Source organism: Oculina patagonica, chromosome 2, assembly GCF_052425735.1.
Source record: "Oculina patagonica isolate OP01 chromosome 2, crgOcupat, whole genome shotgun sequence".
Taxonomy (NCBI): Eukaryota; Metazoa; Cnidaria; class Anthozoa; order Scleractinia; family Oculinidae; genus Oculina; species Oculina patagonica.
Window position 1 is genome coordinate 45,674,997 of NC_135759.1, and position 25,399 is coordinate 45,700,395.

At 38.0% G+C, this 25,399-nt stretch overlaps 1 protein-coding gene and 1 pseudogene across 2 annotated transcripts in view; one reads left to right on the forward strand and one right to left on the reverse strand.

The window, feature by feature from the left end:
* LOC144644890 (E3 ubiquitin-protein ligase RNF180-like) overlaps nucleotides 1-3,159 on the forward strand; it is a 5,000-nt gene extending 1,841 nt beyond the window's left edge. The window contains exons 3-6 of the mRNA XM_078504446.1: nucleotides 454-1,013; nucleotides 1,683-1,878; nucleotides 2,361-2,406; nucleotides 2,562-3,159. Coding sequence (XP_078360572.1) covers nucleotides 454-1,013; nucleotides 1,683-1,878; nucleotides 2,361-2,406; nucleotides 2,562-2,775 — 1,016 coding nt within the window. The 3' untranslated portion in view covers nucleotides 2,776-3,159. The remainder of the gene's footprint in view (nucleotides 1-453; nucleotides 1,014-1,682; nucleotides 1,879-2,360; nucleotides 2,407-2,561) is intronic.
* Nucleotides 3,160-4,779: 1,620 nt separating this feature from the next.
* On the reverse strand, nucleotides 4,780-21,756 carry LOC144644864 (uncharacterized; annotated as a pseudogene). Its single transcript, XR_013569206.1, has 18 exons — nucleotides 21,559-21,756; nucleotides 18,395-18,439; nucleotides 18,190-18,261; nucleotides 17,577-17,903; nucleotides 16,995-17,243; nucleotides 16,049-16,537; nucleotides 14,882-15,109; nucleotides 13,977-14,258; nucleotides 13,236-13,646; nucleotides 12,438-12,725; nucleotides 11,451-11,810; nucleotides 9,255-9,525; nucleotides 8,319-8,857; nucleotides 7,783-7,837; nucleotides 7,168-7,235; nucleotides 6,959-7,028; nucleotides 6,220-6,414; nucleotides 4,780-5,712 (listed from the first exon to the last, which is right to left on the reverse strand). The product of XR_013569206.1 is annotated as an uncharacterized LOC144644864 (transcript).
* Between the last annotated feature and the right edge of the window lie 3,643 nt (nucleotides 21,757-25,399).

Below are 25,399 nucleotides of genomic sequence, written 5' to 3' on the forward strand. Positions count from 1 at the left end.
TTGTGCTGTGTAGATTATGGTCAGGAACACAAAGTGGAGCAATTCCATACAGTAGGGGAAGAAGTGTCATTTTGTAGTTCATCTTCAGTCTTATTATTTTTTAACAAAATTTAATTGTTAAAGAAAAAAGAGAAAGAAAATATGCAATCACTCACACAAAGCATGAACATTGTCACACCAACAAAAAAAGATGTGGATATATTGTGTTGCTTTTGAGCAAGTTTGGTTAAAAAAAAAAAACAAGAAACAAAGCAAAAAACAAAACAAAATAAAAGAAATGTTTCACTTAGCCTGCAAATAAATTTTTAATTAGAATAAATTAATATTATAATTACATACAAGAACCAGGACTGAAGGCACATAAATTCTACTGACAGTAAGATTATTGTACATTACATCTACATGTACCTTTGTAGCAAATTTAACTAATTCTGAAAATTATTTTCTTTGTAGACAATGGCAAAACAGAATCTTTATGCAATTCCAGTCTAAGTGTGATCCAGGAATCTGCATCCAGCTCTTGTGAGTTATTTATTCCTGTAGAAAGAAACTCTACGACTCCACCTCAAGATAAAAATACAAATATGTCCCATCAAATTGGTTTAAATATCATTGGCCATTGTGAACAGTGCTATGTTGCCAAATCACATGTACGTCAAGCACATCCTGTTACAGAGAATGAAAATTCAGCAGTCACTGATGAAAGAACTCAAAGATTGCCTTCACAGCGGTCATGTAATTGCACCTGTAGGTCATGTGTCAAATCATTACTGGAATCAAATTTCTCTTTAAGAGGAGCAGTACACATTCTTAATAATAAGGAAAGACATGTGCCCAGATCTAAAAGGAAAAGGAAAGGAAGGCATCCTATATCACTGGAAAATGTCGAATTAGACTTGCATGCAGAATTGAACATTGAGCCACAGGTTACCCACGCTAAGGATCAGAGGACTTACTATAGTTGTTTGACTATAGATGAAGGCTTTGGGGAGACAATGAAAACAAGAAATCAGGTACAAAACACTGAATGGCTGCGAGTTAACAACTTGATAATTGATACAGCCTTTGAAGAAAATACAAAATATTTTGTACTGTAGACATCATGAGTGTTTAATAAAATACCCCTCCACCCTCCCAATATCTATATGCAACAGCCCCATTTTACATGTTTTTTATTTTCCACCTTTCTGTGAAATAAACTGCAGAGTAAAAATAAAATACATAGAATACTGAGCAAGTGCTTGTTGTCTACGGTACGGTGGCCTTGGTTGTAAGCACATTGACCATGGACTAAGCAGTCTAGGTTTTATTGATGGCTGCAGTCATTATGCTGTTTTTGATGACAGACTGGATAACTGACAAAATGTCAAGTGTAACCAGCCAAGGGTGGGGGTGGGAGGGGGTTGAATTGTATTTTCTTTAGCTCCAGATTTATTGCCATAATCCGTAAGCAAAGAAAAATACAAATCAAACTAGTTTGAAACCATTTTGACCTGAAATTCATTTAAAACTGCAGCATATAATTTGTAATGATACTTATGCAGCAGTTAAGCTCAAGGCTTGTTTTTACAACTTTTTACTTGGTCTTAAAATACATGCACATTTAGTCTTAAAAAACTCTATTTCTTATAATTGATTGTCATTTTCTGTTGCTTATTGTACATTATTTTGTGTTCTGTCAGGTCGCCAGTGCAGAAATTCAAGATCGTCATTGCTGTGCTGTGTGTCTGGATCTATTGTATGAACCGTTTAAGTGTTCTTGTGATCACGTGTTCTGTGATCCCTGTTTGCGTCAATTAAACTTCAGAACAAACAGCAAGGGGACAATAAGATGTCCTCTGTGCAGGCAAATAGTGGAACATATAACACCAGCCACAGGTACAATGGAAAACGTTTTATTTTCTTGATATAGATTGTGGTCATCTTCAAGTACAGATTAGTCTGAGGAATGATTGAGAAGGAAATGGAACACAAGCAATTAATTGAAAAGCAAAGAATAAAATCAAAGTGTTCATCTACTAAATGGGTTCAGTAAAATGTCAAAATCTCAGATATTGAGATGGGCGAAAGCCCACAACACCAAGGGAAAAGAAGCCGGAACGGTATACAACCCAGGTCTGGATACGAGCCAAGGTACATGTATTAAGCTACATTGTACTCTTAAAATTTGGCACTCAAATAAAGATTCTATTGCTTCTTTTCATAACCACTCTTGCAAACATCCCCGTATCACCTTACCTTGCTACCTTGTTACTCATATAGATCCGTTTATGTCTAAACTTAACACAATGTCGTCACAGAGCTTCATTTGCAAGCGATTTGTTTATGTAATTAAAGTTTCCACTATTCTCTTGTTACAGAACTACGACGTGAGATCAGGAGTACATATGATTCACACATTCTCAGGTAAGATTAGGACTAAAAGAACATGAAGCTGACTATAATTTTCCTGTGGTTTACTGGTACAGTAGGCAATACCTGTTGTCCAATGAAAGTACTGAATCTTCATTTATATTTAATAACGTGATGTACATATCTGGTTTACTTGTTGTTAATTTTAGGAAACGTGACAAAGCTGAGCGTCGTGCCCCGCACAGAAAATGGCCCCTCCCTGCTAACCATGGACGTTTGCGGAAGGTTGCGTCACGCACACAACGAAGTGTCACGCTGCCTTGTGTTATATCTACCTTTCTAATGTGCGCATGCGTGTATACGCTTGTGATGATTGCGCTGATGTGCAACCTGGCTGCAAAAGATGTTATTATGATGTACTAGGTATTATTAGCTGAAAATAAGCAAAAGTTCTCAGAGAGGGCTTGGCATAAGAAAGCTTATAGTGCACGTGTCAGCCAAAATCTGGTCTAACCGTACAAGTTTTATCTTAGTTCGATTCCAGTTCTTTCTGCCTCAAAGATCATGGTGCCACTTGCCAAACAGAGTTATATTTTCGTCAAGAAAATTTGACCACTGTTAAAAAAATGGTATGTAATGTATCAATTATCCAAATTCTTGTTTCTCAGTACCACCGTATAATTCCTATTTGGGGTCAAAGGTAAAGATTTGATGTAGATTTATTTTCACCAAAATAATTATGCGCAAATTCTTTGGACAATGTACTGTGTAAGACAGGCAATATACATAATAAAAGTTAAAACAGTTCCTGTTACACGTATCTTTACATTGAATTTTGCGTTTGTCTGATTTGCAACCAGTTTGAGCAATAAGCGAATTTCAGTTGACGGTTGAGATGTCGGAATCTGATGCTGAGGAGAACTCAAAGTAAATTTAACCATTTTTTTTTAAAGAAAGGCTTTCAACTCGTGCATATAGTTAGAACCGACGATGCACTTCATCCTGGCAAGATGCTAACATTGCCTTCTATTGCTGTTCCCAGAACTAGCTGCCGCTGCTGTTACTCAGAGTTTTATTTCTATTTTTCAAGTCTCAACTTTGCCAAGAATAAACGTTGCGCGAAGGGAAAAAACTGAGACGACGCACAAGCTTGACTCGGTCCGATCCCAGATATCTAGATAACGAGCGCCAGATCGAAAGACTCGGGAAAGCTACGATATTTTGCAGTAAATGTGGTGTTTTGGATATGAGCAGATAGAGTTAAGAACTCGACATGCTTTGCAAACATACCACCAACGCCCCAATTAACATGAATTTCTCAAACTCATTAATAATTCATCAAGTTAAAACAAAGGAAATCATAACCGTTAAGAGGTTTGGATACCCGGTAGAAATTAGCATAGATTTTTACGATTTTATTTCTCCTACTCCGTGACTGTGGTTATAAGGGTTTCTGTCCCTAGTTTATTTTTTGTTTCGATTGAGAAGATATATCAAACACTTGAGACAGTGTTTCATCGACAGTGTTTCAATTTCATCACAGATATTCTGCTACGCGTCGTATTTTCAACTCTCTTCTCGGTGTTCGGATATCCCGATATCTCTTGTGTTTGATATATAACGTCAATGATTCTGGAAGGTCAGAGTTAAAATATGGCATGGCATTTATAAAACTAATAAGCAAAAACTGCGTCTTGAAATACTCGTCACACTGAATTAGAAAAACGTAAAAAAACGTTTTCTATAAAATTCGGTCGAAACGTCTTTTCACAGGTTTTATTGTAAACGTTGTTTTATGTTTCACTAAGCCAGTGTCAGAAATATTTCAAGAACTTGTTCTATCAACAAGCAACAATCTTAGTATTTTTCGCCTGACCCTATCTTATTAGTTCGTATAAACAGGGAAATTATTGATGAGTTACTTAATATCCGCTTCTTTAACCAAACCTCGTCTTAGCTATCGCTTGTCCCGTTAAAAAAATTATAAAACGCGCGCGTTAGCTTAACAAGATGGAGTCTGTTTTTGCCTTTATCCCTTGTATCGTATCAAAGTTTGTAACGCAGACTTACGTGTTACAACAAAAACGGAGGAGCTTTTCCACTCTTAAAATAAGAAGCTATTTCCCTTTTATAGCATTTGTTTTGATGGTGCGCATTGTAAATTATGCCGGTTCAATCTAAGGATTTTAATTACGCTATATTGTGTTTTTTTTTAGTTTGTGAAGCAGTTCAACAGCTAATAGTACAAAATGTGTAGCTTGGTGAAGTTTAGGACTATGTTGAATAATTATTGAAACTTCTAGCTATAAGTAAGCGTAAGCTCACGTGTTTTTTTTAGGCGGAACGTTTCTCCTTTGTAATACTGTAAGTTTCACCATAAATGAGCCAACACAAGTTCTGCACGTTCGTTGTAAGAAGCAAAATAAGTTGTTTTCAGAAATTTATTTACATTCATCATAGAATCAAATTTACATATTTGGTTAACCGATTACAAAGCTACAAACCTAGATTACTTCTAATTTATTGAGCATTGTTTATGTCTTTGCAGGGTTACTGTTAAAATACTGCAACGTCCCCACTTCTTTTTTACTTATGTTTTTATTCCCTGCATTCTTTGCAACTTTTACAATGACGTCATCGAGCCCTGCTTGGCCCATTGTCCTTACCAACCAAACCAAAAGTCCCGTATGAGAATTTAGTTGAGTTCGCGTAGAGGTAAAGGTCTACAACAGACCTAAATCAAAATGTTTTAAACAATTAATATAATTTAAAAAGTTTAAGTTTTAAATCCACGGGAAGGAAAACCCATACCATGCAGACGTTATAATCAATGAACAAAAATCAAGCACTAAAATTCTAAGGATCTGATCAAGAGATGGTTGGTTAATATATTTCTGATTTTGGGGGGAAGTTGTAATGCTTAGGGTTATGAGCTCTATATTTATACAAACGCATTTTGTGTAAGACTATATGTACTAAATGTCTTCCGTATGTGGATGAAACGGCATGTATTGTGTATACATGAGTTTGGTTTTATCGACCGTTGTTTAAGGTCGCGTGTGTCCATTTTTCACTGCTGTCGTTTTTTTAGGGTTTATACAACGTCTTCGGCTATAAAATCTGCTAAAGCCCTTCGGATTCTCTCTCTCAGCTGTTTCTTGTCTGTGGAAGCAACAATCTCTAGCAGCATTGGCGATTTCTTTAATTTATGTTCCTGAGCTTCGATCACTGACTTTCTGAGGGGAAGTTTCTCGACTATGTCCTCTAGTCTTTTGATTGCCTCAGCACGGATAATCTCTTTATCACCCGGGTGGTCTTGGGCAAATTTAATCATTTCTTGTTTGACTTGAGCGATCCGACCTGATTAGAAAAAACATGAACAAAAGATTAGGTAGAAATATGCCAAATATGTGTAATAGGTTAACATATAGATACCAAAAGGGTGTATTACAGCTTTTAAAATTGTTCAAAGTTTGGTGAAAAAGTGATCCTTTGAGTTCCGTGGAAACAAGGCTCACTGAATTTTAGAAGACTTTTCTAAGCCACTCGACAATAAAGCTACGGAAAAAGGCCTCCTGAGAGGAAAACAAGTTCATGAATTCTTCACGTGCAAAAATACAAACTTGTACATTTCCCATAGACCAATATGCAAAATTCCAGTGAATACGCAGACCACCATTCGGATATGACAACGTCATTTGAAATAGCTGTATACTAGCAGCATGAAGTGAGGATTCCCCACCTCTCCTATGATTTTTGCCAAGTGGCCTTAAACAGTTCACCGCTACCAACACCCCTCTTATTCAAGAGCACACCATAGGGTTTCTGTTGAGCCTGAAAGTTACTAAACTATATATGAACACCTACTTCTAACATATGCGATCTCTGCATCTTTAATAAATGCCGTCTCCTTTTGCAGTAGATCAGATCTCTGCTGTTCATCGATATTCAGGTCCTCCATAAGGTCCAGTGCAAGCTTAGTGGCGATAGCTTTATGATGCTCTGGAGTTAAACCGCCAACCTCTGTGAGTGCGTCAGCATACCCCTCGAGTGCCTCCACATCTGCAAAGTAACAATTAAGTTAAAGGTCTATAATTCATGCCGCATAATTTGAGTTAAGATATCGCTACATAGCATTAAGACAAGGAAGGGCTTATGTTATATATTATAATATAAAGATAAAGCAAAATGCGCTAATTTACATGCGTCCCGTGTGTAAGCCACTTTATGAGTTTATTACACTGTCGTGCGTTTTGAGGCAGATTATTCTTAATTGAACAGCGCCACTTTCAGGTATTCTGTCCTGATTGAAAGTAAGTTTTTCTATGCCTGTAATATTAAAAATAAAGGTCTCACAAAGTCAAAATGGAAACATTTTGACGATCTTCCGATTAGCGTCCAAAAAGAATGCTCAATTTATGTACTAATGTTAAGTGCCACAAAAGCGGGACGTGATGAAATAGAATGCCTTCAGAGATCCACTATTTCACTATCCAGAATCCTACTATCCAGAATCCACTATTTCCAGACTGATATTTTTCTCCCAGACTATTTTCACTGCTGAAATAACAAAAATAACACGTTTTTCCTTAACAGTGGAACGTACCTTTATCAACTTCTGTGCTGGCTTTCTCTGCATTTTCCGAGGGAAGAGACTTTCTGAGTGTGTCGGCAAGCTGTACATTTGAAAGAGAGAAAAGGATTAAAAGGATAATTGCTGAATTTTGCAAAATTATTGTCTTTAGTGGAAGAGAAAACCAGTCTGAATATCATGCGAAGGGATTTTTTTTCGGGTATTAAAATGATTCAACTAACCTGCGCAAATTCTTGTTTTTCCTTCAAGTTGAAATTAGCTGAATCAGCATCAGAGGCGGCACTGTCATCTTTAGTTCAATTAAAATACATGCGTTAGTGACTATTAACATTTCAGACTTTTGGATTTCACCAGCTATGCCTTTAACACGTATTATGTAACCTATGGTGGCCTGGTTCAGGGACAGATCCAGGATTTTTCTTAGGAGGGGGTGCACCATATTTTTTTTGCAGAATATCAGTTGTATTAGAAAGCCGCAGGTCATCTCAAGGGGGGGGGGGGGGAGGGGTGCGCACCCCCTGCATTCTCACCCTTGATCCGCCCCTGTGGGTTGTTTTGTTTGTTTGTTTTTTGTATCGTACTGGTATTGATATGCGAGAGAAAATTTTGAAAAACGCTTGATTATTGATTGTTATTTGTCTTTGTTTTTGTTGTTTGTGTTTGTATAACATTTTTTTCATTACATTATGCTTTTGCAATGCTGTAACGTTTTATAGCCATGCAAATAAGGCTCAAGTGTTGTTTCATGTTTTGGTGACCACTTTAAAACGCCTTTCTGATTTTATTTTCTCTCTGCTAACCTAAGTTAACTTGCATTGTTAAATCGTACTACTTACCTTGCGTCCAGATGTCATCTAAAGTACTTTTGAATTCTGTTTTTTCAGCAGGCTCCTAAAAATATATATATTTATACATCTATAAGTTTCAGACGAGGTAGGAAAAACTAGTTATCGGATAGCAGCGCTAGCCAGAAAATTACTTCTCTGCTCTTCATTTTAAGTAGTACTTTGTTGTCATAATTTGGCTATAACATGAGAAAATCTCCCTCGCAGGCTTGACTCTAGCCTATATAGACTCGCTATAGACCCTTCCCGCTTTGCACTTTTCTACGAAGTTTTGAATGTGGTGCACACATGGCTTGAAATGCCGCAGTGTTTGTTATTTTAAGATATGCACTTAAGCCGGACGCCACACAGAATTTTCTGAGGAAATCTGACAGTCGTTTTCTGTTTTCCATGCATTTGACTATGGAAAAGTAGAAAAGATCGGCTCTATGAAAATGATCGGTGTGGAAGGGTGGGTTGGGGTGCACGTGGGATCACTGATTGTCTGTTATGTGAAATTATGACTCGACCTTAATAACGTTACTTACTCGCTTAACGAAATTTGTGCTTTGCGACTTTTCTTTCAAAGCCAGCTCTTCCCCTGATCCTGAGGCTTGTGCTTCACCGTCCGCCAAGGCAGTAAACAAATTCTTCAGCGCAGCACCACTCTTCTTATCTTTAGACGCTGCTTTCGTTTCTTCCTCACTGCTCGGAGCTTCTTCGGTGTTTTGTGGTAAGCTGTGTATAATGTCCGACTTCCTCTCAATTTTATTATTCAGCGCAGCTTCTGCGATGTCACCCATCGTATCAGTGATCACTTTACCTCGTGTGTTGCTATCATGCTCAGAGCTTCCTTCTTGCTCGCCATCAGAGGTGTCTTCATCTTTGCTGTTATTTTCCACAGCGGAATCTACACTGTCATCATCATCATCGTCATCTTCTGAGTCATCGTTGTCCCTCGGGATGGAATTTCGTTTGTATTCGGCTTCTCCGGATTCGCCCGACTCGCTCTCTCCTGACTCGTCGTTTTCGTCGGACTCTTTTGAAGATTCAGGTAAATCTCCCGATCCTGATGAATTTTTTAATTCTACAATGTGAGTGAAACAAACGCGTGAACATCTTTTAATAGAATTGCGTTGAAAACCCTCAAAAAACATTACACAACACACTGTAAGAAAACATCACTAAAAGCAGTTATATTAAATCAGCGAACCATTGACAAACGTATTGATCGCTCGCGAAAACATAATTTATTTCTCTAAAAATGTTCAAGAAAGCTTCCTGTGAAAACTTTCTTCTACACCCCGTGTTCCCACAGTCGGTCTCGTTCTTCACAAAAACTGCGTTCTATTCAGTTTTATATTTAAAGTTTGGTTATTGGAAAAACACACATCATCTTGTTGGGCTAAACAAAATTTCTAGATCATGATTGAAATAAAGTTTATTGTTGTTGCTGTACGAATCATTTCATGCTATGTACATACCCTGTTTCTCTTGAGGTATATCACTACGCTTTGAGATCTCCCCGTCGGCCGATTCACCGGAAGTCTCTGAATCACCGGACTCGCCGCTCTCGCCGCTCTCCCCACTCTCCCCGCTCTCGCCGCTTTCTCCCACTCTCCCCACTCTCTCCGCTCTCGCCGCTCTCCCCACTCTCCCCGCTCTCGCCGCTCTCCCCGCTCTCGCCGCTCTCCCCACTCTCTCCGCCCTCGCCGCTTTCGCCACTTTCATCGGACTCTTCGGACTTTGAAACATCTGCAATAAAGACGCAAATAATTGCTTTAGATACAGATTAGTTGGTTAAAGGCATGACAGATGTACGGCGGTGTGTCATTATTGCGGACCAACAAATGAGTACTGTAACTTGTGAAAGACGTTTGTTAAGTAAAATTTACAACATGACAAAAGAACATGTACAGAAACGAATCATCCAGGATACGTTGTTAAATCACGTGAATTTACATGCTTTCCCACTAAACAAAGACGGTCACTAACACGAATCTGGGCGAGAGAAACGAGAGGGCACTTTGGTGAAATCTAGGTGATCCCCCCTTTAAACGTTATTCCATGAAGTGATCCCCCCTCATTACTATTGATAACTTTCGTGATCCCCCCCCCCCCCCCCCCGATGTCTTTGCACCCATATTCAGTTACCAGTTATGGAGTTCTGGTAAGATATAACTTGATAAGATAGAGGGCTGTCAAACAAAGCGAATAATTTTCTAAAGAGTGAGAACTACGGAGTGTGTCAAAACATTAATAAGTTAATTTCAGGCATAATAAAGAGTTGCATTCAAAGGCGATGAGTTCGCCTATTTAGAAAAAGCACAAAGACAACGCTGTACCCGGAACCTCAGTCCGCATCAAAAACTTGAAAAAATTGGCAAGTTTTTTAAAGTTTGTTGTTTGTAATCCGTCCGTATCTTCATCAGTCGAAACCAACCTCGGTTATTTTCGCATTTTTATTACTCCTTTGTTGTTTTTCTATTTTAGAAAACTATTATTTTGAGGTTTCCTTCCGTTTGGAAGTAATCAAAAAAAATTACGTAGACTGCCGTGACATTGCTCCTTTAAACAAACATGCTATTTCACAATGTTTCAGTTATCAGGTATTATGGTTCAAAGATGAATATTAGCTAAGCTCGTTTTTAAAGGAAAGATTTAAAAGTATTAACACAAAACGTCCTAGATATAAATTGAAATGTGCACATTCCCCAGTGTGACAGCTTTCGTTTTTTAAATAAAGTTGTGTTAGAACAAATTGAGATCGCAAATGCAATCATATCCCAGTAGAAAGGGCGCATTTATTTTGTATGCTGTAAAAATCTCATTATCCAAACAGATTTGAGTGGTCCCGCATCTGAATCCTGCCAAAATTTTCAGTGACCCCCCTTTTGGGCTCTCAGTTACGACTGATCCCCCCTTATGTTCATCTATAATTCAAGTGATCCCCCCCAAAATCCTCCGCTCCCCCCCAGGCGATAAATAATGACCGGTCCCTAAGGAGAAAAAACGCACTGTATGATTTGCTTTCTTTTTGACCTATCTTGAATACAAATTGTGCACATACATTTACCGCTGCTGTTTTATCCGCAGGAATGATGTCACTAGTAGAATATTATTAGTTGCCTGGGAAGTATTTATTGAAATGCCTATTATTGAGTTCCATATCAATAATATTATGGTAAATTGCGCACGTGCAGTTATGCAGCAAGATTGATTGCGTATGGGCACAAAGAGATTATGTTCGGCCCCATCGACGTAAACCAAACAACCCTGGTGAAAATCTTTGCAAGATCTTCGAAGATCTGCAAAGATCTGAAAAGGTCCCGTTAAAATCCTTGAAGACACAGATCTTTTAAGGATCCTCAAGGATTTTAAAAGGAACTTATAAATTAAGATCTCGTGAGGTTTTGACAAAGATCCTTTCAAGAATCCTTAAGTATTCTCAAATATTTCATTAGGATCCTGAAAGATCTGTGCAGGGACTTGCATGAACTTTGCAAGACCCTACAAGATCTTGAAGGATATGGATGAATATCCTAAAAGATCCCAATCAAGGTCCAGAGGATCAAGATCCTTGAGGATCTTATAAAGATTTTACCAGGGAAGTTAAGTCAGTACCACGATCTATTGCCTTAAGATTAACTACCTACTTATTCTGGAAAAAAATCACACACCGTATTCTTCATGGGGTATTTCGTTCCTCTTTGAAATCGCTTGGTCTTCAGAGTCACCAGACTCCCCACTTTCGCCAGATTCGCCGCTCTCCCCAGACTCCCCACTTTCGCCAGATTCCCCACTCTCTCCAGACTCCCCACTTTCGCCAGATTCGCCGCTCTCCCCAGACTCCCCACTTTCGCCAGATTCACCGCTCTCACCAGACTCACCACTTTCGCCAGATTCACCGCTCTCCTCAGACTCCCCGCTTTCGCCAGATTCACTGCTCTCCTCAGACTCCCCGCTTTCGCTTGATTCGTCTGATTCCCCACTTTCTTCTTCGGTACTGCCCGACTCATCTGACTGGTCTTTACTTTTATCTAAAGTTAACATTAATAAGTTAATGGTGATTCAGTATTGAAGTGAAAGATTAGACCGAAGCAGTTTGTGTAAGATTAATTAATGTTTCCATTTAAAATACTCGATATTCTTAGGTCGTCTTCTGTCGGCACTAAATATTTTTAATCAGTTTGATTTGCTGCAAGTGTCCCAATGAATGATTTTATAGAAACTTTGTACTGTTTTAACCGAAAATGCTTGAAAAGGTATTTTATTGCTTAACTTAAACTAATTAAACTTGTTCAACCAGTTGATAGCCTGCGAAAACGGCCGCCTATCACGCTCTCGGGGCTAACCAGTTGATGAACAAAAGCCAATCCGAAACGGGTTTTCCCAATAAACCACAGAAGGGGAAAATAATCAATCAATCAAAAGACGGAAAAAGATTGATCCCCGAAGAGCAAAGTGGCTGGAGCGGTGAACCAGTTTTCGTCCATGCAAACAAGCGCCAAATAGAAACAGAAAAGCAAGTTCAGCAAACACACAATTCGACATCCAACAACGGCTATATTGTGCAATCGCCTTGCACGAAGTGGTACGATATGGACTGGAAACTTTTAACCTTCTGATCGTTTAAGCACTGCTCTCAAGAATTTTCTTATAGTTACCTTCTTTTTCATTTTCTACCGGTATCTTGCTTCTTTTCGATAATTCACCTTCTCCAGACTCTCCGGATTCCCCGGATTCGCCAGATTCTCCTGATTCTCCTGATTCGCCGGATTCGCCAGATTCACCAGATTCTCCGGACTCGCCGGACTCGCCAGATTCACCAGATTCTCCGGACTCGCCGGACTCGCCAGATTCTCCTGATTCTCCTGATTCTCCGGATCCGCTGGATTCACCAGATTCATTGTTTTCGGCGGAACTCTGTCCTGATTCATCAGAAATCTTTGAGTCTTATAAATGAAACGTAATGGTTTTTAAAAAGTGAATATTAATCAGAGGGTATTTAACAAAAAAGACTCTTGGAACGACAGAAAAAAAAAAAACAAAGTTGTGTCATTGTGATACAAGTTATTTACAATTTACTTTCACTTTTAGCTATCGACCGCTTTCAGGTCATTTCAGTTTGTTTCTGAGTGGCTTGGGAGGGACAAAAGATGAGCCATAAAATTGCCTCATGGCATATTTGTCAGGTAAAAACCCGACAGACTGGGAAAGGGGTCTGTAAGCATGCGCATTCAACGCATTTGGAGGTGTTATTCATCAGTTTATTTATATCTGAAATAACTTGCTACACAGTTTCACGTTACTATAACTCACTCTTCTCTAGCTACATTTATGAAGTGCTAAGTGACGATAACTTGTTAGCCGTTAATGCCGTCCAGTGACGCCATAACGCTGGGACCAACCGACCCTAAAGTGGATAGTTAAATTTACTTTGACTGCACATTTTCGTGCCATACCTTTTCCACTTCCGACGTCGTCTCTTGCAATTTCATCTCTCTTTGTAACTGCACTTTCTCCAGACTCAGCTGATTCGCCGCTCTCTCCTGATTCTTCACTTTCACCGCTCTCGCCTGACTCTTCACTGTCATCGCTCTCTCCTGATTCTCCAGATTCGCTCCCTGATTGGTCCGACTCCTTAGTGTCTTCCGATTGGTCAGCCTGAGTGGTCTCAGCCGGTTCAACGGATTTCTTCGCTTTATCAGTCTGAGTGGCTTTTTCTGACTGGTCAGTCTGTGAGCTCTCAGCTGATTGGTCGCTTTCTTTAGATTTAGAATCATCACCAGATTTATCAGATTGTTTGTCTTGTGATTGGTCAGATTGGCTGCCATCACTTGATGCATCTGACACTTTCGAAATCTCCTCTATAGCTGAAATAAAATAAAACAAAAAGGCACGTTGAATATAGAAATAACATGACCGTGGTAAAAACATACACATTATTTGATCATTGTGAGAAACCTGGTACTCTTCTAACTGACAAAGAAAACAATTATGAAAGTATTTAGGCTTATAATAAATGGTTTGTATGTATTTATCTTCAAACGTTTTATCTGTTTCACTACCTATAACTTAGCTTCTTTTTGGGTTTATGGTTTATAAAAAGATTGTTGCATAACACCTTATCATGGGCTCATTGCGAGCCTACGTGAAAATTTGAGATTAAATAAACAATCATGACTTATGAAATGTACGAATACCTTTTTCCGTTTCTGTTGGTATCTCACTTCTTTTAGACACCGAGCTATCACTAGATTCACCGGATTCCTCGTAGTCTCCAGATTCACCAGATTCTTCAAAATCCCCGGATTCACCAGACTCTTCTAAGTCCCCGGATTCACCAGATTCTTCAAAATCCCCGGATTCACCTGATTCCTCAAAATCCCCGGATTCACCAGACTCGCCAGATTCTTGGTAGTCCCCAGATTCGGCGGCGTCTTCCGACTCACCTGAAGCACTCGATTCATCATTTTCGTTCGCCTCTGAAATTAATAATGAGAAAACTGTCAGCAAAGGACTTGTCGCCCTGCCTTTATTGATATATTGGTTTTTAACTTGTCAGTAAAATAAAGATACATGTGTTTCACCAGTAGCCTAAAGGAACGAAAATCTGGGTAGGGATTCTGGATGTATTAAACTGCAGGGCGTAGCAAGAAATAGGGGTGAAAAGCCGATGCTGTCATATGTGTACGACAAGCTAAACCACAAGGTCGGACCGTCTGCATTCAGGCCTTAGTCAGTAATACAGCGGAGGTAAAAAACAACCCATCAATACAAAACACATCATTAAACGATTTGACTACGAATCAGACGAATTGGGGTTTTTATTTTCTAATAATGGTCTGTGGCGAAGCTAAGCCCTGAGTGAACTCAGAGATACTATCAAAGTCGATAAAACCGAAAGCAGACTTATTGTTTTATAGCAAATATAGAATGTCAAAGAAACTGATTTACTCTTGAATTTGTATAATACTTTCCTAAAATCATGCAAACGAAACTTGCTTGCGCTCCAAGAGCCTTCTATCAATTGATAGTTTTGCCAGATGTAAGCCAGTGGGACTGGGTTATGCTAAACATATATAGTACGGCTCGCTGATGTACTAACCTTGGTCTTTTGGAATTTCATCCCGCTTGCTAATTTCTGAGTCACCAGATTCCCCGGATTCCTCATAATCCCCGGATTCTCCCGATTCACCACTTTCTTCCCAGTCGGCAGACTCTCCGCTTTCTCCGCTCTCTTCAGACTCTCCACTTTCATCAGATTCAATTTCTTCTTCCTTTGCTCCGGAACCGCTGTTTTCCTCACTGTCTTCTTCTTTATTAGCAGTGGCTTCTGTAAGAGAAGTATATTTTTTGGAAAACGATGGTACAGTGCTTGTGCCCGTTCGTCAAAGAGGAAAGTCTTGTTATTTTTAAGAGAAAACTCATCCGGTGAGTTTTCCCAATAAATGAAAAGTTCAGTCATCTTGCGCTAATCTACTGAAATGAGACAAAGATGGTGAGGTGCAGCACCTCTTTACTTATTTCACTAACAGCAACGACCAGTCAATCTATCGTAAATGTGAGTGCTTCACTAAAGAAGCTGATCACATCTCCATGAGGCACGTTATGCTAACATGTGGCCTCTTGCTAGTATAAAAAGGTGCTGTACCTTATTCTTACTAATTTTCACGCGTACTTAATTTCGCGAAAGTTCGAGAGCCGAATTTCGCGAGTATTAATTTTCGCGATTGCAAGAAAAAATAGAGATAAAGGGTATTAAATTTCGCGATTTTTGCCCGTGTTTTATGGAGCAGTCGTCAAAGACTATAAAGGAACTTTTGGAAATATACAAAGGTCTGACTTAATGTAACTATATACAAGAAGCCTGCAAATGGAAACTTTGCTGACTGTACTTAAGAGGTTTTGGCCAATTTACTAGAGCGAAACAGTAGTTAGAGGAAGGGTGCTAGTCAAAAACAAGACGGAAAGATATTTTCAATGGTCGATAGTTGCAGTTTTAAACATTTAAAATTTTTGTTCTTTTGATATATAATATGGTATTAATTTTCGCGTGTTTAAATTTCGGGCAATGTTTTGTTCGTGCGTACTAAATTTCGCGATTATTTAAAAATCGCAAAAATTAGTACTCGCGAAAATTAGAAAAAATAGGTACGTAATTTCTGAGTGCTTGGTCATTTTGGCAATCGATTTTATTAAAAATAGCATTGACTGTTTTAAATGGAATCATTTTAAAATACCACATTTACAGACATGTCACTTTCAGCCATACCTTTATCTTGCTTTGGTATTTCATTTCTTTTCACCAAATCTGAATCCTCTTCTGATTCCTCTCCACTTTCACCTGATTCACCGGATTCATCAGCGTAACCAGATTCACCTGATTCTCCTGACTCAGCAGCATATTCCGATTCACCGGACATTCCACTTTCACCTGATTCGCCTGATTCATCGGAATAGCCAGATTCTCCAGACTCTCCGGATTCGCCCGATGCCGAACTCTCGTCTTCCGTCTCCGAGGTTACCTTAGCGTCTTCAACCTTTTTCGCCTCGTCTTCTACCTTGGCGTCTGTAGAGTCATTTTTGGACTTGTCCGAAGAATCTTTAGTTGCATCCGAGGAAGTTGTTGGCTTGTTTCCTTCCGATTCTCCTTGGCTAGAATCACCAGATTCTTCAGAATCCTCCGCATCCCCAGATTCTGATGTGGATCCAGACCCATCCATTTCTTCTTCGTCATCATCACTATCTTCACTGTCATTACCTGAATCCCAGAAAAGAAGAGCTGTTGTTTTTTTTTTCATAATTCTGTCGTTGTGACGACTTTTCTCAAAAAACGTAAGAAGCAAACATCCAACCGGAGCAATTGACGGCCAGTTTGACTCAGTTGAAAGTTAAAAATTCGTAAAAGTAACATAACAAGGAGTAACGAGAGTGCCAAGTATTGGATCTAACTACTAACTATTACAATAGGGAACGATCAAGAACAAAGTAGCTAAATCTCTTTGGCATATATCACAAGCTCAGTGCAGGTTTGAAATACACTATTTGACAATACTTATCAACATATGTTAACTTCAGTGCTGCTGTCTTGAAAAGACTGCCATCTACAATTTGATGCCACTCTCCTCATGCAAATGTATTTAGAACCGCATTCCTTTATAGTTTTCCCTCCAAAACAATCTTTTTAAAAGAAAATTAAGATTCGTAACCTTCAATACCTTCTTCAAAAACTTCTGTGGGAATGACGTTCCTTTTGACATCTTCTCCTGATGATTCCGCATCTTTTGTTGACTCAGCGGTTTCTTTCACTTCTTCGGCCTCATCAGATGACGCGCTTTCTCCAGATCCACTAGATGGTGTGTCTGAGGATTCGCTAGATTTTGCTGATTGAGAAGTTTCTGTCGTTTCTGATGATTCGTCATCATCTGGCTTAAATATCCTTGGAATGTCACTTCTCTTGGAATATTCTAACAAGATAATAATAAAACAGTTAACATTCTGGTTTAGTTGTCCACTTTTCCTTTCAATAAACAACTCTTTTACATTACGCAAAGATTAACAGTCAAACCCACATATAAGAAACTGCTGATTAATAATCATGGCTCCAGGCGGAAATCTCGCCAAAAATGCACCACTTCATATATAAGCTTATATATAAGCTTTAACGATTTTAGCATGTTACCGAATATCAGGGACTCTCATATGTGCGTTTTACTGTACTTACTGAAAAATTAAATAATAAATGTGCAATTTTTTTTAACATTGATAACAAACACAAAACTTGAGACCTTCACTCATACCTTCAGCACTTCCGCTCACTTCCTGCTCTTCAGAGTCCTTCTCGGTGTTAGAATCTTCTGAATCTCCAGAAGCTACGGAATGAGCATCACCAGATTCTTCACTTTGAAGTGTCTCTGGTTCTGGACTATCTGTTGTTTCTTTAGTTTCTGTTTCATAAGCTGAATTTGTCTCTAATTTGCTTTCTAATGGAATAAAACTTCTTCTTTTCTTTGTAAGGTCATGATCCTTCTTGTCTGTAATTTCATCTGTAGTTTCTACGTTGCTTGTGTCAGGAATTAAGCTGCTTACTGTGTTGGACGGCTTTGTTTCTTCATTTTCCTCGTCATCTAATAATCAATGAGCTGGCATTAGAAAAGTTCTAAGGCTAAACAGTAAGAAAAATCGATGGTGGACATATTTTGTACCTTTTTAAGTTTTTTTTACACATAGACTAACGGCAATTCAATTCTGGGGGACCAAGACATTTTATATTCTAATTGTTTGTTATGACTGTTCGTCGTTCAATAGTTTGACATTAATAATCTGGAATTATATAACCGGGGACTGCATAGGGGTGAAACTCGTGTTAGAGAGAAATTCAGGACCTAAAATAGGAATTTACCGAATCCATACCTGGTATATCCGAGCGACGAGTTTTGTCTCCATCCAGAATTGCGTCTACTATGGCAGAAATTATTGTTCTAACTGCAGAAAAAGTGACATTAATTCAACAATCAATTAATGTTAGATGGGGTCTTAACACTAAGTCTGTAAATAAATTCCAGGTGTATATATCATTTGCGTGTACTGTCCGGTTATGGCCGTCAGTCTTTATTACCTTCTTTGTCGGCTTCTAGATCATCAGATCGTTTTTCTCTTCTCCCTGTAGACGCAAGGTAGGACCGATTATTAATAGCTTACATGAAGTGTTTTCTTTTTAATAGGTTACATGAAGCGTTTTCTTTTTAGTAGCTTACATGCACATGAAGCGTTTTCTGTTCCTTTAAATTGAAGGAAACCTCATAGTAAAAGTACATGTGATAATGTTCGATAAAAATTAACTCCTTGAACTTTTTACAAATTAAACTAGCTACGACATGGAAGACTCGCTGTTAAAAAAATTGATTTTAATCGTTTTCTAGGATTATGGAGTCGTACATTTTTGGACTATAATAATGATGATGATGATGACGACGACGATGATGATATATCGGATTTAACAGCTGTTACATTAATTGGGTTTAATTTCGTTTGAACCGAACAAATTTTAATTGAATCAGCGTTTTTCAGTTTCGTTTAACTGAATGGTTTACGATTCATAAAAAAATGTTTCAAATGTTAACATACACCCAACTACCAATACCGTTGCTACTAACTCACAAAAAATTAATTTTAAAAAGGCTAAAAAGGGATAAAAAAGTTAAAAAAGTTCTTAAAAACAAAACGTTTTCGACTCTAAGGTCATCATCATCACAAAAAGTTATTATCGAATTACGTCTTTTTCCCAAAACGACTTGTCACTCTACAGCTATACAAAGTCAAACTTGCCTGAACTATGGCGCTCAAATTCTGCTAGCAACATGTAGATATCGAAACGACGAATACAGGTCACTTGTTTTGTCGAAGTGTTTTTATTTTCGTTTGTGTGTAGTGTCTTGGAAACTTTATGGAGGCTTATAGAATATTTGCAGAAACAACGCGATGACTTTGAAAAGATCTACAATGTTCGATAACGAGAGAACTGCCGAATTGAAGACCTTGAAAAAAATTATTCAATTTATGTTCCTTTTCATCAAATCGTGTCAATAAGTAAACTCAAACCAATAAATCAAAACAATAAATAAACTCTAACGAAAGAAAGATGTATGATTCACTATTTTTAAACGAAGCCTCTCGCTACATGATCTCAACGTCTTAGATCGGGGGTACTGAAGGGCGTGTACTACAGGTAGTCAGGTGTTGAATGCGGGCGGACTCTCAATCACGTTATTTGCTTTATTTCTTTTCATCGTAGAAGTTTGAAGTGTAGAATAAGATGTGATTTCAAATTATGTTTTAGTTTTTCATATTCCTTCAGGTAATTAAACTTGCGAACCTCGGAACTTATGTTGATATACAGTTTACTAGTTAATTTAAGTTATTTATTCGTTCAATGTCTCGCAGTTCTTAAGGGCATCAATTCTCTGGTAAGTAAAATACGTTAATGCGAGAATTTACTGTGACTCAGCAAAATACCGTTCTTAGATCCAGATGCTTCAGGGCAGAAATGTTAGGAAATGTAATGCATTGATGAGTAAAATGTAACGAACAGAAGATTTATGATCTGCTATTCATTTGGCTTTCTCTCAAAAGAAGTCTCGCGTTATTTTAAATTTATGTATGGCAATGGATTTTACAAACGGGCGCATTCTGCTGGAAGTCTGCTGCTAAATGACAACCCTTTTTTATTTCTACCCCTCGTAGACGCTTGGACTGTAGAAGAAGAGATACATGTTTTATCGAATAATTTGCTTTTTCGGCCCTTGTAAGGCACCTTGATACAACTTTTCATTCACTCACTATTGAACAATGCTTCAGGGCAGAAATTTTAAGAAAAGCCATACATGCATGCATGGATCGCGTTATTAAGAGTAGGGAACGACCCACGTTATCCCACAAATCGATCACTTTTATGTAACTCTGACCCAGTTAAAAGCCATATCTTATAAAGATAAAAAATTAAAAGGCATGGTTAAACAAAAATCTGCAACTGGCTATTTTTGACTGGGAAACTGTCGAGTTACACTGGTGGTAAAAATAGCATGTGTTTTTCAGGTAGCTAAGTTAAAACAGAAAGACTGTTCGCCGTCGAAAAATTTCCATGTTTTTTCGTATTGTATAATATTGGACCTCTTTTTTAAATGTTTCTTCTTATTTTGTCAACAGTTTTTTAGGGCAACGTCTTTTATGATTACGAAATTTCACGAAACGAAAACGTGTAGACACTTAGAAACGAGTTACGCCCTCCACAAAATAACGGAATTTTTTGCCGATTTAAGTTACAGAAACACAAACAAAACAAAAATACTGTTATAATAGTTGAATGAGTTTGTCAATCGTTTATCTTTACGAAATTTAACAAGAAGTAGGAAGATTTTCAAGGTTTATTCCACCTGACGTTTTCAGACACATTGACCCATGGCACCAAAGATCACGGGTGTCGGTAGACAACGCTATTTCGTGTCATAAGTCGCACACCATGACTGAATCAGTGAAAACGTGCAATAAAGTGAACTAATCCTTGAATAATGTCTATCTTCCTCAGTCGTAGATCAAAATTTGAAATTCAAGTCAAAACACACACCCACAAAAAATTGTTTCCCTCAGCAAGCGTTAAACTTTATAATAAGTGACCGGTTTTGCAGTAAACATGTTGTAATTAGAATATCTCGGATTTCGCCTTTTAAAATTACTTACATAAACATTAATCTTTATACTGTCGAATAAACACTGACTTAATTTTGTTTCTGGAATACTAAGAGTAAAGTGGCTAGTGATTATCCGTGTGTTGGAACAAGACATAAGCTTTAGGTAAATTTAATTTGTGATGTTAGTGGAGCTAAGCCTTAACGGTCGATGATCTTGTCTAGCTTTTCAATATTAGTCAAAAGAACAAACGTGAAATAGCCGCTAAAAACACTCCAGATGATTAAAACTCTTCAAAGTTTTCGAGTCACGTTATCTCAGCTTCTATTTCTGTTCATGGCCAGCTACATATTTAATGAACTCAACAATCACAACTAATTGAATAAAGGAGTTCTTTATGCCTCTATCGAACTCAAAAGTCGCTTAGAGAGGACAAAACGTTCACTGATTTATCAGTTTGATCGCTCAAAACAAGTTGTTAAAGAAACGAGTGTAAAAATTAAGGGGACTGTGGCCACCATGCAAATCGCGACCAACTTGTTTTGAGTTCGATCTCTGATCTTAACCAAAAATATTGAAAATAAGAAGCGTACTTACGTGAAATCGGCGACGCCTGGGATAACCACGCCAGGCAAAGAATAAGAAGCACACTAAATTTCATCTCACATGAGATAAAGCCGTCCTTAGACGACGAAAACCCAACACGAAATATTCAGATATTTCTCTCTTACATTTACCAGTCAAAAGCTATCTCAGAATTTTAAATCAGCCCAAGATTGTCTTTTACCGGACCACCCGCAGCAGACGGGGATGGAAGCCTGGACCATTGCCTACTTCGCCAATGACTTCATAGGTTGTGCAGGGTCGGAAGGCGTCGTGATTCTATCCAATCAGAGCGCTGATGGACTGTCTTATCCATATTTGGAAGTAAGCTCTACGATTAATTTTAAGACAAATAAAGCGCGCTCTAACAGTATTTGTTTTGGCGCCAAACAGATAAAGCGTGAAACTCGTGTCTTTCTTAAAGACAAAAAGCCCGTCGAGTCGTAAACGTAAAACACAAATCAAGATTTTGCCTACAGTGTTTTTCTTCCAAAACAAGAGGAACGAACTTAACCGGTTATTTTTATGTTTTCCCTTGAATAAAATCTAAAAATCTTTAAGAGTCAATATTTGCACTGCCTGTAAAACACGCGCGATCTCGCGAGATCACGAAGTAGGCCGGTACCCGTAAAAACCTTCACGGTTCCATCGCTTTCACAGGTGGTACATTTTTATTATGTCATTTCAACAAGCATTACCGTACGGTCTTTGGTCTAAAACTTTAAAACGTGGCGGTGATGTAATATCAAGGGCAATTTTGAGCTAGAAAATGTTCTTTTTTCCAATGTTTTATTGCTTTTGAGGGCTTTTTTCACTTTGGTTTATTGTACTACGTTAAGAGCGGTTTACCTTCTCGAGTTATCAACCGTGACTACTCGATCAATCAACCACTCCAGAGAAAAGCTGTCAAATGAATACACTCAAGACTCTTGACACATTCCAGGGGGTGGACTTAGCTTGTCACAATTAAGACAAGTGTATTTTGGTCTGTCAGTTCCTGAATCCTCTCTAAGAAAAAAAATCAAACGATAATAAAAAAAGTCCCGAAATAAAAACATCTATCAATGGTTGGATTCATTTTAGTAGAGTCCATGTGAATTTTTCTTTCTCTATTTCTCACCAAGATCTCAGTTTAGGTTTCTAAATTTGGTACTGAAAAATGTTCCTTTTTTTGGGGTAAATAAAATACGCAAATGAATGTAATTGTTTACATGTGTTTTTGATGTCCCAGCAATATGCATACTCCTATGTTTATTAAATCCTGCAAGGATTCTTTGGAATTTTGCTTTTAGTCAATGGAAATTAAGGCAAAGAGACAAGACGAAAGGCATTGAATGAAGTTGTTTGTTTGGTTTGTGAGCACAGTGTTGACAAAACATACTAAATTTATTGTTAAAACAAATCCATCGAACAAAGTGTTTGTCTGAGATGAATAGTTCTAATCAGAAAAACAAACATATATTAATTTGATTTGCAGACTCTCAAAAAAGACGACCGTTATTTTGTTAACTGAATGTTGACTTAATATATTTACTCTATCGTATAACAAGACAAATCTAATTATGAATGTATATTGCTTAAAATTCACCCATCTTTATTTTCCCTGGCTTCAAACCGTTTCTTCGTGTTAGTTACTTTCCACGCCGTAACTATTCGGCAGGCCAAATCTGGAGCGAGATCATCATTTTTGAGTCCGTATATTGGGGACCAAAACAAAAGATGAGAAGCCATATCGTCCCCAGTAACGGTCCCACAAGCACTTGCGAGATATGTCGCCTCAGTTATTTTTTTGTTTCGTTTCCTCAGAAACGATACGGTATTATTTTGGCTTCGATGTGAACTATTTACACAGTGGGGGCTACTATCCAATCAGAAGAACGGTCGTAACCACAAAGTAAATACGTTTGACCGAAGGCAATTTATTTCGTAAAAACATGTTCTTCAAATATCGGAAAGATATTCCTCAGCATGACCAAAAAATATTGAAATTCGTTGCAAACAGAAATATCTGACGACTGCAATGGTTTTAAGTTTGATTAAAGCGATGTATTGTAAGAAAACTAGAGAAAGCTCTCGTAGCGTTTAATTGTTAAGTAAACATTCTAGCGATTTTCTGTAACGGAAGTAAATTTCCACCAATCAGTGTTTGCAAGCTCAAACAACAACGGGATGACTTGTCGTGTTTGCTCGCACGGGGGGATGCTATCCAATCACAAGAACGGTCGTAACCACAAAGTAAATTCGTATGACCGATGGCAATTAATTTCGTAAAAACATGTTCTTCAAATATTGGAAATATATTCCTCAGCATGACCAAAAATATTGAGATTTTTTGCAAACAGAAATATCTAACGACTGCAATGGTTTTAAGTTTGATTAAAGCGATGTATTGTAAGAAAACTAGAGAAAGCTCTCGTAGCGTTTAATATTATTCTGAAACGAAAGTAAATTTCCACCAATGTTTGCAAGCGCAAAGAAAAACGGGATGACTTGGCGTATCTCGTGTTTGCTTGCACGGTAGAGCTTAAGTGCGCTACAAAGAGAAGTGCATATTTGCAGGTGACTTACAAAGTTATTTGCACTTCATGTAACACTAGAGGAATGTATAAATGTGGGAGATTGCCCTATTCTATTTGTACAGGAAAATTACGGCATCTTCGACGTCACAAACAGCGCGAATACACGCAGTTGCGTGCGTTCTCGCGTGGATGTACCCGGAATTGCGTGATCAGTGTCACGTGCGTCGCAAAAACATTCGAGTCTGCACGGAAAGTTGAGAACGAAAAAGAAGACCGTCAAGTTCTGTTCAAAGTTTTATTTTGTATGGACAGTATCGTAAAACAAGTTGTGCAACTGCCGTGTCGAACTAAATTCGTCTCCGTAGTTGATGTAACGCTCAACATTAACTACCGTTGCAACTGCTGGAGCAGATTTCTGAGATTAAATTAATGATATAAACATTATTTGGATTATTCAAAGCCATCGCGGTCTGATTGAAACTCCACAGTATCGCCAAGAATGCAAATCGTTATTATCAATGTTACCAATGCCAGGCTGTTACACTGACAACAGAAGCAACTTGGCTGTGTCTTATTCTGTGGAGATAATTTTATATTTGCCGGGAGAGTGTGCAGCGTGGATCGAGCAAATACAATCCTGGTATGACTATATATAACATATAACATAAAACTTTCTTTAAACTTAAATTTTGCTTAATTAAAAATCCCGGTTAAAAATCTGTGTATGGTAGCTTTTTACATTAATTTGCCCTGGTTGTTTACGTGTCTTTGTAAAGTGACAACAGGCATTTGATTTTGAAGAAATGGCTTCGAAGCAGTGTGCTTATCTCTGTTCTTGTCGACCAGGGTTTTGGTTTGTCTTGAATTTGGCATTTATTTGATTTGAGCATGTGATCAACTCAGAGAAGTATATACCTCAAGCTTTTTGTCAAAAGGTAATAATTTCATCTACGATTAAAGTGTTGTTTTTCATTTTATCAGAGATCAGTAGTCACAAAACACTTTATTTATGGACCTGATTTATTTTGGATTGTTTGTTTCAAAAAATAAACCATTTAAATTAATTGCATTACGGTACTCTGATCTTGCATTTTACTCTTGTGGTTTGATGTTTCGCCACATTGGACCTTCTCCAAATTAAAGTAATCCACAAACCCATCCGCAATCTGGAAACGAAACACTATTTCTTTTTGAAATAGCTGCTTGTTCAGTTTAAGTGCATGGTGATTGGAGACTGGGTACAAGCTTGGTGTGCGCTTGGATGCAAGTATCTGTTCAGTAAGCGGCAAGCAATCACTAAAGAAGGAACACAAAGG